Source organism: Antechinus flavipes, chromosome 2, assembly GCF_016432865.1.
Source record: "Antechinus flavipes isolate AdamAnt ecotype Samford, QLD, Australia chromosome 2, AdamAnt_v2, whole genome shotgun sequence".
NCBI lineage: Eukaryota > Metazoa > Chordata > Mammalia > Dasyuromorphia > Dasyuridae > Antechinus > Antechinus flavipes.
The window spans coordinates 676,672,920-676,688,225 of record NC_067399.1 but is presented as its reverse complement, the minus strand read 5'-3'; the positions used below and the strand labels follow the sequence as shown (position 1 = coordinate 676,688,225).

At 48.2% G+C, this 15,306-nt stretch overlaps 1 protein-coding gene across 1 annotated transcript in view; it reads left to right on the top strand.

The window, feature by feature from the left end:
• The window catches only part of ADAM12 (ADAM metallopeptidase domain 12), a 282,504-nt gene that overhangs the window by 257,513 nt on the left and 9,685 nt on the right, over positions 1-15,306 (top strand). Inside the window, exons 20-21 of the mRNA XM_051973876.1 lie at positions 349-457; positions 6,394-6,564. Coding sequence (XP_051829836.1) covers positions 349-457; positions 6,394-6,564 — 280 coding nt within the window. The remainder of the gene's footprint in view (positions 1-348; positions 458-6,393; positions 6,565-15,306) is intronic.

Here is a 15,306-nt window from a genome sequence, read left to right as displayed (position 1 = left end):
CACGATCGCTCCTTTCCATGCCCACAAATGGCCTTTGACCCAAACCCGGCAGAGGGAGAGAAGGCCTCGGGATCCGGGGTCGTCGCCGCTCAGGCAGCGGCTTCATTAGCCCGGCCCCTCGGGAGTGATGAAGCTGTGTTTGCAAGAACTAATTTAACAGACTAGTGGCTTCCCAAAAATCAATATTTATTTTTAATCTTGGAAGAGCGTGAGATAATTTTTACTTTGAGTGTTTACCACATTGCACGCAGAAAGGGGGAGGGAAAGCCTTCCAACGGAGGCCGAGGGGACCGCTGGGGGTCTTGCCTTCGGGAGCTTCTGACCCCCCTGCCGCTCCCTGCGTTCCAGGTGTGTGAGTCCCGCCCGGCCGGCCGGCGTCACGGAGCCAAATCGTACCCGGGCCACGAACCTCAGCCAGGGCCTGCTCCGAAAGCCCCCCCACGGCGACATGCCGAAGGTGAGTGTGCGAAAGCGGCGGGCACTGCTGGGGGCAGGAGGGAGCAGAGGGGAGGTCCAGGAAGGTTACTGCTGGGGGGGGCGGGCAGGAGAAGGAAAGGGAATCACTGTATAGTGTCTGCTCCACGCCAGACCCCGGGGAGGGGGAAGGATGGGTGCTCTCGTTACCCCATTTTACAGTTGAGGAAACTGAGGCAAATCTAAGTGAAGGGACTCGGCCAGCATCACCAAGCAATTGTTTTCAGATTCTCCCAACTCCAGCGCTCTCCCCCTTGTACCCCCTTTCTACCTCTATAAAGCGCTCAGGCCCTAGGGAGTCCCCACAAGAAATCAGAGGCCTTGGTTCCGCACCCAGTCAGCCCAAGGGTTTGGGGCATGTGAGGAAGCGGGGTGGGTTAGTGGGGAGCTGGCCCAGGTCCCGGCCTCCTCTGCAAACTCCCTAGGCTGCGGACTCCTCCCTGGGCAGCTCCCCCCGGCCGGGGCAGAGAAGGAGCAGCTTGTCTCACCAGGGTGAGCCGAAGCTGCCCTCCCGCTTCCTCGGACCTCCCATAAGCCATCACTCCACCCGCACTCACAGCCAGGCTCCGACCTCCCCTAAGGGCACGGCTCATGGGAGTTCCTGACCCCTGGTTGGGAAGGAGCCTGAAGCTCCAAGGCTTTGTCAATTAAATGTCGCTGGTTTTCTGGAAACGTGGCGGGAGCCGGAGAATCCACCCCAGGGTCTCGGCTCAGACGTGTGAGGGAGGGAAGCTCTGGGCGGAGGTGATGAACGGGAGTCACCCCCTTGGCCAGTCCTTTGGTGGGTTATCCCCCGAGGCCGGAGAGACAAAGACACAAGTGGAAGCAGGGCTGACAGATCCCAGCACAGGCCGGCTGTGGCCTCCCCGTGAGGCTCAAGAGGAGGAGTCTAGTTCTGGGGGCTCCCGGTCAGGGGACCAAAAATGTGAGGCTTAGGTTTGGGGGCTCCCTTTAGTAGGGACCCAATAGATAACTTAGGGAACCAAAAGGAGATTAGGGTTTCTGGTGATCAGGGAGTTAAATGACGAGGTCTAGTGGCAGGTTCCGAATGGAGAGCTTTGGCTCCCCTGCACCCCTTGGGAGTCGGGGAGTTTTGGGGAACCCCCTTCTGGCAGCGCAGAGGTTCTCTGTAAAGGAATTTACAGACCTAGATTGATAAAAGAGGTTTATTATGGGGATTGGGAAGTAAGGTTAGAAATCCTGACAGAGACATAAAGTCTCGTTGGGGAAAGAGTGAGGGTAAAGAGAGGGTGGCACTGGAGGAGAATATCATTCCAGGGGGCAGAGGCTCCTTGGCATAGCATGGCACAGCTGGCATGTTTGGAACCTCTGCAGAGAGAGGCTTTTAGTTTGGCTCTTTTATAAGAGGAGCTTTGGTTACCAGCTGAAGGAGGTTTGTGGGTGGGGCCCCAAGTTGGCTCATCTACAAGCTGAGTTTCAGCTCGGGCTGGAATCTGAGACCATCTTAGAATGGAACGGCTGTTTCTCCCTGTCAGAGGGAGGGGTATCTCCAGCTCCCGACTTAGCTGGCCCCACCCGGGCAACAGAAGGAAGCTGCTTGTCCTCGGGTGGGGTCCCCACGGTGGCAGGATCCGAGGAGAATTCGTCCTTCAAGGGGTTTTAGAGAGCTTCGGCTCCCCCGGCTGTTGCTATGTCTGAGCACTTCCAGGGAGACCCCAAAGCATTTGTGGAGTCTTGAGCTGTCCGAGCTACTAAAACTGGAAAGGGGACTGATACTCGGAAAGCCCCGGAGGGGGTGCTTCTTTATATATACGTTTCCCCCATCCCCCACCCCGATAGAGTAGAAACTCCTTGAAGGCAGGAACTGGTTTGTTTGTGTCCTTGTCTGCCCAGCACCTAGGACAGTATCTGGCAGATAGGCAGGTACTTAATAGCTATTGGACTGATTAAGGATTATTTATTGTTGAATTATCACGAATGTTGAATTAAATGTCAGCTGTATTAGAATCTCCATCCAATTTTTCACTCCACCAACACTTCTTTATTAAAGGCTTGGCAGGAGAGCCGGGGTGGTATATCAAAGAGAGCTCCGGACTTGACTATTAACTAGACAACCAGGAGAAATCGTTCTATTATTAAATGAAGTTATCTTAAATGATATAGAAGTCAATAGACTACCCAACCTTGTCCTGATCCCCAAATTAGGAAGGATTGTCGATTCGATTTCCATCAGAGTGTCAGTCTCATTCCGTCTTTGGTCAGATGTTTTAAGTGGTATAAAATCATACAGCAGAGCAGGACTGCAGGGCCTTAGGTTCGGATTCTTGGTCTGATCCTGACTGGATCGTTTTGGACAAATCACTTATCCCCTCTGGGTTTCAGCTTATTCTGTAACATGAAGGGACTGGACTATATGATTTCTGAGTGGTTGGTTTTAATTCTAAGTCTATGATCCTACCTAATTATAAATTATACTTAGTTGTCCCCCACCTAAAACACAAAGCTAAGAAACAACACATTGTTAAAATCATCTGTGTGCCACAAAACACATTTTTAAGGGAAGAATATGGCCTTTCCTGGATGGTATCAATCTTCAAAGACTATCCCCCCAAACATCCTTTTTTAAATATTACTGATCACTATTTATCTTTCCTCCTCTTCCTCCTCCTCCTCCTCCTCCTTCTTCTTCTTTTCTTCTCCCTTCTCCTTCTCCTCCCTTTTCTTCTTCTTCTCCTCCTTCTTCTACTTCTCCTCCTTCTTCTACTTCTTTCTTTTTTTTCTCCTCCTTCTTCTCTTTCTTCTTCTGCTTCCACTGCTTCTGCTTCTTCTCCTTCACCTTCTCTGTTTCTGCTGCTTCTGTTTCTCCTACTTCCCCTTGTCCTTCTCCTGCTCTTCCTATTCTCCTCCTCCTCCTCCTCTTTCCCCTTTCTCCTCCTTCTCCTCCTTCTGCTTCTGCTGCTGCTGGTGCTGCTTTCCCCCACTGGGTCACCTCAGAGTGATCCTGTATACATCAGCAGAGCCTTTTATTTTCCATCCACTAGCTTCTTCTGAACTCCAGGAAGCGCCTCCTGGCTCTGGTTCAATCCCATTCTGCTCCTCAGCACTGCACAAGTTGGCCCTGCAGCCTCAGAGACACAAAGCAGCCCCCACAAGCATTTCCTAAGTGTCCTCCTAAGGGATTAGGAGGGGGACCCGGCACTGCCGCTGCGCACGCTCCCTTCGGGACATCCCTAAGCAGTGCATGAGAGCCGCCGGGGCCCTGTGCTGTGCCTTGCCTCCCTGCTAGGGAGCAGCTGGGCAGGGGACCCCACCCCTCTGGGGGCTGGACACCTCTGGGGACCTGCTAGGGAGGCTCTTTGCACTCCTGTCTGTTCCAGTCAGATGTCAACCTGGCCTTCCTACAGATAGGTCCAACCACATCACACCCCCTTCTTCACCCCATTAGCTTTCAGGCACCCACTGGTACAATAAATGAATCAGTCACACTGATGACTTTTACATGGTAAATATAATCATTTTAATAATAAAGAAAAATAAAGAATAACCTCTCAGCTATTCTCACATGAAAGAAATCAGTAACAAAATCTTTTTTGAATTGAATGTTTTCAAGTAGCTCTAATTAGCTCTATTAATGCTGATTTTAAAACTTCTGTTGAGTTCTTTAACCTCATCACACATTCAACCACTTTTCAACAGCTTAAATCAAAGCCTCTTCATACTCACTCACCCATCATAAAGTAAAAATATCTGTATTTTTATATATAATAATATAAACTATTATTTATAATAATTTATATATATATAAACTATAAAATATCTTATCTGTATTTAGGATAGATAAAAATATAACTATCTGTTATAAACTATCTGTATTTATACAGATATATAATATATATATAAACTATCTGTATTTAATTATCTCTCACTCCCCAAACACTATCTGTATTTTTTCATTTTGTGAATTTTACCCTCTTAAGTCCTATTACAAGCATAAGCAAATGGGGATCCACTGAAGATCCACAATGCCTTGCAAAATTTCCTCTACCTTGAAAACTTTTCTTCATATTGACTTTTCATCAGTTGTACTTATAAAAAAGCAGAAGAGATTCCTCTGTCCTCTTTAAACCACCAGACTGTCTACATACAAACAAGGAATCTTTTTTCATTCTTTACAAGGGAATTTAAGTCTTTATGTTTATGTCACTGTTCGTTTTCAGCCCCAAACTGCTCAGATCCAGTGATCTAACATGTGTTTTCTACACATGGATTTTTAGTAGTTTTTTTTTATTAAGCCAAAGTTGTTTTCCTATTTTTTTCACACATGAAACTTTTCATCTGTTTCTTCCAAGTTGAATGAATTCATTTTCTTTATGCAAAAATAATTTTTTGTCCCCTTTCAACACTAATCTGATCATAAAACTGCTGGAAGTAACTTAAAGGAACTTCATACAACTCATACAAAGACACAAGTGAAATCTTTCCTGCCCTCAAAGAGCTTATGTTCCACCAGCATCTGAGATTCTGGGATTCAGGGATTAAATGCATGCTACCCTTTTTTATGATATTATATCCCCTCCCAACCTTCATCTTTGATTTTTCTGTATCCTTGTATCATCTTTGTCACCCTGATCTGGACCTCTTGGAGCAGAACTGCACACAGTACTGCAGGTGGTGCAGCATATTTACAAATGGGATCTTGATTTGGTTTTGGTTTCTAATGTGGTTCTGAAAATTGGGATGGCCGGTGGGGAAGGAGTTTTGGAAACTAAAGAGACAGAAAAACCTGACACTCAATTCTGAAGTGCTCCTCTTTCATCATCCTCTTTGAAAGTGATGCCTTCAGGAAGCTGCCTGAGGGACTAAGGGATTCCAGAGTCGTGATCTTAACATGAGTCTTTTGGTCTGGTGGATGCAAAAATGTTTGCGTTTGCCTACAGTGCTGTTCATCCACTGCCCCCTCCCCTGTCTGTCTGTCTGTCTGTCTGTTTGTATCTCTGTCTCTCTCTTATTCTGTCTGTCTTTCTGTCTCTCCCTCTCCTTCTCTCTCTTTTCTCTCTCTTCTCTTTTTCTCTCTCTCTCTTTCTCTCCCTCTCTCTCTGTGTGTCTCTTTTTTTCTCTCTTTTTTCTTTCTCTCTTTTTCTCTCATACACTTCAGTGAGATTTTTTTTTGATTTATCAAATCAACTTGGTATTTCTTTATGAATAACAACTTATTATCGACTTAGACATTTGAACATATTCTCTGTCATTTATCTGAATGTTTTCCATGGACAGCTCCAGTACGGACCTACCCATTCGTCTCACCTTTTTGTTTCAGCCTTTGAACCTTGGGTCAGAAGGACTCAGCTAGGGGAGCATGGCTGGGATGAAGAGCAGGATTAGGGCATCGCTGATGGCAGCTGCTGAATGCAGACACTAGCTAGAAATAGTTAGGAGAGCCAGGGGGCTCATTGGATAGAGCATTGGCCCTGGAGTCAGGAGGATCAAATCTAGCCCCAGACATTGACGCACTGTGTGACTCTGGGCCAGTCACTTAACCCAGTTTTCCTCAGTTTCCTTCTCTGTAAAATGAGCCAGCGAAGAAAGTGGTGAACGCAGCCAGTATCTCTGTGGAGAAAGCCCCAAGGGGGCCACAAGGAGTGACTGAAACAGTGACTCGCCAACACTGGGGAGAATTAACAGGTTTTGCGGGTACCCGCTGGGGATTGTGCTGCTCCTCCAGCCTGGCTCCCAGGCTAAGGCTTGCTCTGCAGCCCGGGGCTTCCCAAGTGTCTCTGAAGCAGAGGCTGGGAGCGGTCTTTGTGCCAGCTGTGCCCGAGGCCGGGGCGCTGACCTGCTCCCTACACAGAATCGGCCGGTTTGCTCTCCCTCCCACATCCTGGTGATCAGCCCCGTCCCCTCGCATGACCTCCCGTGGCTCTGATTTGGCTTGTGATCCCTTTGTTTTGTCCCGGGCAGAAGGAGAATTGCCGAAGGTCACCAAAGTATCAGAACATCAACATCAGCAACCCGGTGAAGAACCTGAACCCCTGCCCCGCTGGCCTCCTGCTGCCCCTTCCTCAGGGCCCGGGTCACCAGGGCGTGCCTGCGAGACCTCTCCCCGCCAACCCCGCCATCAGGCAGGCCCAGGTAGGCCCCGGCTGCTGCCGTTTCCCATGCCCAGGACATTGGCGTCTCGCGTGTCTCTCCCGAGCTTGCAGACCCCAGTTTCTACTTTACCCTCCGCCAACCATTCCCCTTTTGCTCCAGCGTGCGGAGGCTCGGCCGCTCTGAGCGGGACGTTTGCTAAGCTGCGGCCGCTTTTCCTGTTAGAGATTTATGGGCCTTTGGAGCAGAACCTGGCGGGGGTCGGGGGGGGCACTTGTTAAGCTCCGGCTGCCGAGCGCGGGTCCGGCTGTGGGGGTGGACACGAAGAAGATGTAGCTGGGACGGGAAATGTGGGGTCAGCGGGGGGATGAGACTCAGGCACAAACCCCCGCGGTACGTGAGCTCACTGAGAAGTGTCTCCAAGAGGGGCAAACACAGGGCCCCGAAGGGCCCGGGAGCCTGGGAAGGGCTTCGGTCATTCACAGGGATAAATGTCCACAGAGAATCTCTGTCCACACCCCGTGAGAGGTCCCGAGACCATAAAGGCAAAAAGCGAGCCGAGTCCTTTGTCCCAAGGACAAAGATAAACATGAGAATATGAAGGAAATATGAAGGAAGAGGGGAATTCAGCTCCAGCCCCTCCCCCAGCACACTGCCCCCAGCTATGGACCCTAAAGTGGAGCCTCCAAGACCATCAGCATCCTCATCTTCCCTGGACTGCTCCCTGCCCCTCACCTTCTACGGCTGGCAAATTCTTGCTCCCTCTTACTCTCCCAGTCCCAGAGCTGTTGAATCATTGCCATCAATAACTGCCTAAGAAGAAACCATCCCACCTCCCATTCTCCCTCTTCTGTTCTCTTACTCTCATCTCCCTCAACTCTAGCCCTCCCATATCCCACCCCGACACTACCTGCCTTTTCAACCTTGCCCCGGGAGTTTCCCTTTCAAAACTAACAAACTGCCCTTCATTTTAGACCTTTTTCTTTGGGCATCTTCAGTCCTCTTTTCTCCCCAGAAAACACTGCAGTTCTCCTCTCCCTGCCTGGAGACACCTTCTCTCACGTCCAAGAGGAGGGGACATAATTCTTCTGCTCTGAACCTCCCTTCGAGACCATCCCTCTGCAGTCCCTCCTTTGAAAGTCTCACCATCAGAGTCCAAAGTGGTGTTGGCTGTTTGTTGGCTCCCAGATCAGAAAGGACAAGTGCCTTTCTCAGCCTTCTGTCTTCTCTCTCTCAATATTTGCCTTTGTGGTAAGGGATTTCAACAGGTATTGATCGGTTGATGTTGCATATTGAAGCCCCCCAACACTCTAATCCCCTACTTATCCATCGTCCTTGAAGCCCGTGACCTGTTTCTCCACTCCACCCGAGCACAGCCCCGGGGACCCTCCCCTGGGGTCTGGAGCCCTTGGATCTTGCCGACCCCCACAAGTGTCAAAAACTGCAACTTCTCTACGTGATCCTGACTTCTCGCTGCTCCATCTATTCCTCTGCCTTACCCCGCCCCCCAACTCTAGCCTTCATCCTCATCAGACCTAGTCCGCTCACCTCTGGGCCCTTCCCAGGTCATCACTCCGGCTGTGACCTCACTTCCCTCCTTTTCCTCGACCTCCCTTGGTGGAGCATTTCAACACGGCATTCTTCTCTCATCTCAACCCCCCCACTCCTCTCTTCCAAGGCCTTAACAAGCCTCACTCTGTATTCTTCTCATCTTCCTCTCCTCCTCCTCCTCATGGGCTCACAACAAAGATGGCCAGGTCCCACCAACTTGTGTTTTTCGCAGGGCAGTGACTTTCTCCTAATTTATTCTCCATCATATTCTTCCCAGATCTTCTCTCTTCAAGTCTCCCACCTCTCCCCTTCTCCCAATCTTTCTGAGAAAAAGCTCATTCATTCACAGGATGATTTTTCTTCCTTTCCCTTCATCTCACGTTGTTTTGACAGCTCTCCATCCTTCCCTCCAGTCCCTGATAACAAGTGGCCCTTTAGATGTAACAGTGATCCAATCCCCTTCTGCCTTCTCCAGCGTGGTTCCTCCTCATTCACCCGTCCTATGATCCTCGTCTTTCTCTGGTCTCTTCAAGTGGGCCCGTATCCTCCATCTTTGTATTACAGTCACTAGATCCTCATCTCATCGAGCTGTCATTCTGTAGCTCTTTTTTATGTCTTTCTTTTCAACTCTTTGCAATCTGACTTCGGACTCGATCATCAGTTAACTGAAACTGCTCTCTCTAGGATACCATTGATCTCATAATTGCCAAATCAGATGCTCTTTTCTCAGGTCTAATGTTTCTTACCCTTCCTGCTCCTTTCAATGCAAATGACCATCCCGTCATCCTACTTTCTCTCTTCTCTGGATTTTTATGACACATCTCTTCTGCTTTTTCTTTTTACCAATGTCTGCTCCATCTCAGTCTCCTTTTCTGACTCATCCTTCAAATCAAGCTCCTCAAATGTGGGTGTTCCCCAGGTTTGATCTTGGAATGTCTCCTCTTCCATCTTGATACTCTCTGACCTGGTAACCTCATGCATTTAGATGAATTTAACCTGTATCTCTCTGTAGATGGTTCCCAGATCTACCTAGCAAAACCTCCGATCTTCAGTCCCACATTACCCCCTGTGCATTTGACAGTTAAACTAAATGTCCTTATTATCTAAACTCGGTCCACCCAAAACTGACCCTTATTATTTATTGCCTTTACCTATTTCCTGGACTCCTTGTCATCCTCTGCCCACCTGACATATGTCTCTTCTCTGTAGAAGGCTGCACCCTTCTTCCAGTCTCCCGGATTCATAGCCTTAGCATTAGCCCAGGGATCCAACCAATGGCCATACCTTGCTCCATAGGGTCTCTTGGATATCCTTTTTTCTCTCTATTCACACAAGCACCATTTTTATTCAGGCCCTTAACAAGCCTCACTCTGTATTCTTCTCATCTTCCTCTCCTCCTCCTTCTCCTCATGGGCTCACAACAAAGATGGCCAGGTCCCACCAACTTGTGTTTTTCGCAGGGCAGTGACTTTCTCCTAATTTATTCTCCATCATATTCTTCCCAGATCTTCTCTCTTCAAGTCTCCCACCTCTCCCCTTCTCCCAATCTTTCTGAGAAAAAGGTCATTCATTCACAGGATGATCTTTCTTCCTTTCCCTTCATCTCATGTTGTTTTGACAGCTCTCCATCCTTCCCTCCAGTCCCTGATAACAAGTGGCCCTTTAGATGTAACAGTGATCCAATCCCCTTCTGCCTTCTCCAGCGTGGTTCCTCCTCATTCACCCGTCCTATGATCCTCGTCTTTCTCTGGTCTCTTCAAGTGGGCCCGTATCCTCCATCTTTGTATTACAGTCACTAGATCCCTCATCTCATCGAGCTGTCATTCTGTAGCTCTTTTTTATGTCTTTCTTTTCAACTCTTTGCAATCTGACTTCGGACTCGATCATCAGTTAACTGAAACTGCTCTCTCTAGGATACCATTGATCTCATAATTGCCAAATCAGATGCTCTTTTCTCAGGTCTAATGTTTCTTACCCTTCCTGCTCCTTTCAATGCAAATGACCATCCCGTCATCCTACTTTCTCTCTTCTCTGGATTTTTATGACACATCTCTTCTGCTTTTTCTTCTTACCAATGTCTGCTCCATCTCAGTCTCCTTTTCTGACTCATCCTTCAAATCAAGCCCCTCAAACGTGGGTGTTCCCCAGGTTTGATCTTGGAATGTCTCCTCTTCCATCTTGATACTCTCTGACCTGGTAACCTCATGCATTTAGATGGATTTAACCTGTATCTCTCTGTAGATGGTTCCCAGATCTACCTAGCAAAACCTCCGATCTTCAGTCCCACATTACCCCCTGTGCATTTGACAGTTAAACTAAATGTCCTTATTATCTAAACTCGGTCCACCCAAAACTGACCCTTATTATTTATTGCCTTTACCTTATTTCCTGGACTCCTTGTCATCCTCTGCCCACCTGACATATGTCTCTTCTCTGTAGAAGGCTGCACCCTTCTTCCAGTCTCCCGGATTCATAGCCTTAGCATTAGCCCAGGGATCCAACCAATGGCCATACCTTGCTCCATAGGGTCTCTTGGATATCCTTTTTTCTCTCTATTCACACAAGCACCATTTTTATTCAGGCCCTTAGCACCCCTCACAGGACTATTGTTTCAGCTTCCACGATGGCCTTCTTTCTTCTTCTCTTCTGCCTTCTCTACCTCCTTTTTCTCCTTTTCTGCCTTCTCTTTCTTTTTCTCCTTCTCTTTCTCCTTCTCTTCTCCTTCTCCTTCTCCTCCTCCTTCTTCTTCTCCTCCTCTTCTTCTTTTTCTTTTTTTCCTTCTTTTCTTTCTCCTCTTCCTTCTCCTTCCCTTTTCCTCCTTCTCCTCTTTTTTCTTCTCATCCTTTTCTCCTTTTCCTCCTCCTTCTCCTTCTCCTCCTCCTCCTTCTTTTCCTCTTCCTCTTCCTCTTCCTTCTCCTCCTTATCCTCTTGCTCCTCCTCCTCTTCCCTCTTCTCTTTCTCCTCTTCCTCCTCCTTCTCCTCCTCCTCCTCCCTTTTCTCCTTTTCCTCCCTCTCCTCTTCCTTCTCCTCTTTCTCCTTCCTCCTCCTCTTCCATAGTCAAGAGAATTAGGAAAGGTGTCATAGAAATGGTAGAAATTTAAACAGAAATCCCCTATTCAGTGTCACATGCAGAAACCTGTTTTCTACCTCCTCAGAAGTAGCATATTTGGGGGAGACGGAGCTAAAGCACTGATCAGTACACAGTTCTTGGGCATTTAGCGGAGTCGCAGCCCTATTCAGCGTGCGAGGAGCATATTCCCCCCCACTTCTTCAGGCTGCCCCCATCCCGGCATATTTAACTGCATCTCTCAAATGCCTCCGTGATACCCTGTGGTTCCTAGGGACGTTGCACCATTGTGCATGAAGGTGATTTTGCCTTTTTCAAACCCTGTTTTTGGGGAAATGTTAGGAAGTTGTTGGGCTCTAATGGAGAAGGAGGAGGGAGAATATGGGCCGGAATGATGCCGGATTAAGGCAGGTAAGCAAAGGGCACCTGGCAGATATCCAGGGTCAGAGGAGCTGTCACATGAAGGGTAACTGGTAGCCACTGGGGCCTGGACTAATGGGACTTGGATGAAAGAACATTTGACCGAGATAGAATTATCTCATCAAATTTAGAAGGAACCTTGAAAAGCCCGACCTCCATCCCCAGACCAGTATTCACCCTTGCAGCATCCCTAACAGATCATCACAAAATGGTGCCAGAAAGACCCCATAATTTACCCGGCCCAGCCCCTCAGAGGAGGAAATGGGCCCGATGTGGTTAAGTGACACACGGGGAGTGACAGAGACAAGATTCCAACCCAGCTCTTCTGGCCCGTCTTACTCTGCTCACGCGTCCCTGCAGCAGTCCACCAGGATTTGGCTCAAGTTGGGACCCACTGCTGACTGAGGACACGATTTCCAGAACTAATCTTTGGAAAATCCCTCCTAGTTATCCTGGTGAGCAGAGGCTGGCCCCCAACCTGTAGGGATGATGATGTCAGTGGACACGTCTTTAATGGCAAAACCATGGAAATCTAAAGGCCGGCTGCCCCCAGCGAGCACCAGGCCCTTTTTGAGGTACAATGGCACAAGCCTGGAGATCTGGGTTCAAATCCAGCTCAGTCACGCCCTGCTCTGCTCTCTGTTTTTTCCTGGAACAATTTCCTGGGCTTCATTGTTCCAGGACACCGAGTGATGTCCCATCTGCAGGGTTAGGGCAGTAACTAGAGTAGGCATGACATCAGAGGGGAGGTCAAGGGCCTGACCCTCTGGGATGGGGGACACTCGCCTGTCTACAGGAGGGGTTTGGCATTCTATGGAGCCAAAGTCATTGCAAAAATTTGAGGCTCTCGGTGAGCTTCACTTCCTGCGTCATCCCCTAGCCCTGTCACCTCTGGAATGGAGTCATCCATCTATTCTTTATCATTTCACCTGGGCCTGGGCCGCCATCTATTCTTTTCTTTTCTTGAGGCAATTGGAGTTGAGTGACTTGCCCTGGGTCACACAGCCAGGAAATGTTAAGTGTCTGAGGCCAGATTTGAACTCAGGTCCTCCTGATTCCAGGGCTGGTGCTCTAACCACTGTGCCACCTGCTGCCCCCTCCATCTATTCTTTATCATTTTATTGTGTTCACTTTTGATCTTCTTATGGTAATTGTCCTTTCCTGTGACCTTCTCTTAAACCCCCGGCCCCTTCAGCTCAGAACTGTGAGGAGTTGGGGATCCTAGGGCTCTGGAAGTTCCTCATCACAGTCCATGTGAAAATGACATTGGGAATGATCACAGGGATGATGATGATGGTGATGATGATGATGAAGAAGATGATGATGGCGATGATGATGATGATGGTGATGGTGATGATGATGATGATGATGGTGATGATGATGATGGCGATGATGATGATGATGGTGATGATGGTGATGATGATGGTGATGGTGATGATGATGATGATGGTGATGATAGTGATGATGATGATGGTGATGATGATAATAGTGATGATGATGATGATGATGATGATGGTGATGATGGCGATGATGATGGTGATGGTGATGGTGGTGATGATGATGATAGTGATGGTGGTGATGATGATGGTGATGGTGATGGTGATGATAGTGATGATGATGATGATGGCGATGATGATGATGGTGATGATGATGATGATGGTGATGACGGTGATGATGGTGATGATGATGATGAATATGGTGATGATGGTGATGATAATACACATTTCAGATGCTCCTTTAAGGTTTGATCCTCTATTCCTGTTTGCCCCATTTTACAAAGGAGGGAAGAAGTCAGGCTAGAAGTCAGTGACTACTAATAAATAATGGAGACAGAGTCTAAACTTGTGTTTTCTCAACCCCAAGTCCACCCCAGCCCGTCTCCCCAGACGTAGGTGACCACTCCCCACCAGTTATTCACTCACTGGGAGGTCCACTAGAGGGCAGTGAATGGAGATGGGGGACATGAGCAGCCCCGGCCCAGTACAACTAAGGAATCAGTGCTCCAGAGAGAATAGTATAAAGGACGTCATCAGAGGAATGGGTCATGGGAAGAGCGGGGTGGGGGGAGTGGACATGGGTCAGTTAGGTGGCAAAAGAAAGAAATGGGGGCCAAGGATAGTCCATCTGCTCCACTGGTAGCCATGTAACTTGAAGAAAACTCAAGGAGGGCCCAGCACACGAGCTGCCCTCTGGTGGCTGCGTCAGGAGGCAAGCGCTGCACAGGTGGTCCTGCCGAGCCCTGTTGGAGGGAACGGGCACCGGGATGAAACCAGAGCCGCTGCATTCAGGGGGAGGCTGGGCACAGTCAGTGATCACGTGATGCATTTAGGAAAGGCTAAAGGTCACAAAGTTTAGGATAATTCCAATGATGACCATTAAGTGTCTGGTCCATCCAGCAGAAATACTGGCTGCACCTCTGGTCTGGAGGGTCCAACAGCATCCTAGACCAAGGCACTCACTTGACAAGAATATTGAGTGTATTTCAAACATCTATTGAAGATAAAAAAACAAAGTCCCCAGGGAATTATAGTTTATTTCAACAAAAAGGCAATCCAGCACCTACAGTATTCAAATAATGTTTATTTTGTTTTCTATTTATGTGAGAGAAATGGAGAGAGACAGAGAAGGGGGAGAAGGAGAAATGGATGGAGAGGGTGAGGAGGGAAGGAAGAAAGGAAGGAAGGAAGGAAGGAAGAGAGAATGAAAGGAAGGAAGAGAGGAAGGAAGGAAGGAAGGAAGGAAGGAAGAAAGAAAGGAAGGAAGGAAGGAAGGGGAAGGAAGGAAGAAAGGAAGGAAGGAAGGAAGGAAGGAAGGAAGGAAGGAAGGAAGGAAGGAAGGAAGGAAGGAAGGAAGGAAGGAAGGAAGAGAGAATGAAAGGAAGGAAGAGAGGAAGGAAGGAAGGAAGGAAGGAAGGAAGGAAGGAAGGAAGGAAGGAAGGAAGGAAGGAAGGAAGAAAGGAAGGAAGGAAGGAAGGAAGGAAGGAAGGAAGGAAGGAAGGAAGGAAGAAAGAGAGGAAGGAAGGAAGGAAGGAAGAGAGGAAGAAAGGAAGGAAGGAAGGAAGGAAGGAAGGAAGGAAGGAAGGAAGGAAAGATTCAGTTGAAACTTTAAAAACAGTGCCCTGGATGCAATCTGTCATATTCTAAGAAAGCTAATAATTTTGCTAATGACAGATTGTGTTACTATTCCATTGCTTCTTGAAGCAGGAGAATTGAGAGTATTTTCACTTAAAATCAGACCGGAGCTGTTTTCCTTGGCGGAATCCTTCAGACTCGCATTAGCTGCCTCCCACCAGAGCCAGAGGTATTCCCAGGCACTCGCCTCCTTCCCCCCGGGCTGCACCTGATGCCTCAGGAATATTTCCAGCACTTCTGCCTTCTCCCTGGCAGCGGTCTCTCCTCTTGGCAGAGATTGGCCTTGATAAGCAAGATCTGTTTATTCCATTTTTTTAATCAGGAGGGAACTGATAAGAGTGGAAAATTCTTTAAAATGATGGGCAAGACTGACCGGCACAGGCTTGCGTTTAACTTTTGTGATTAAAAAAAGAAACAAAACCATGCTAGTGGATGACAAAGAAAATGGTAAATCCCAAATCCTGTGGCTATTTTCAACATTAAATGGGGGGGGGGTCAGGGACTGCAGGATGAAGTCAGTGATGTGGCCTCCTGGCTGTGCCCTGATTCTTTTTTTTAATAAATAATGGGAGGAACAGTCGCTGATACATGGGAGGGTTTATGAGTTACAAAGTG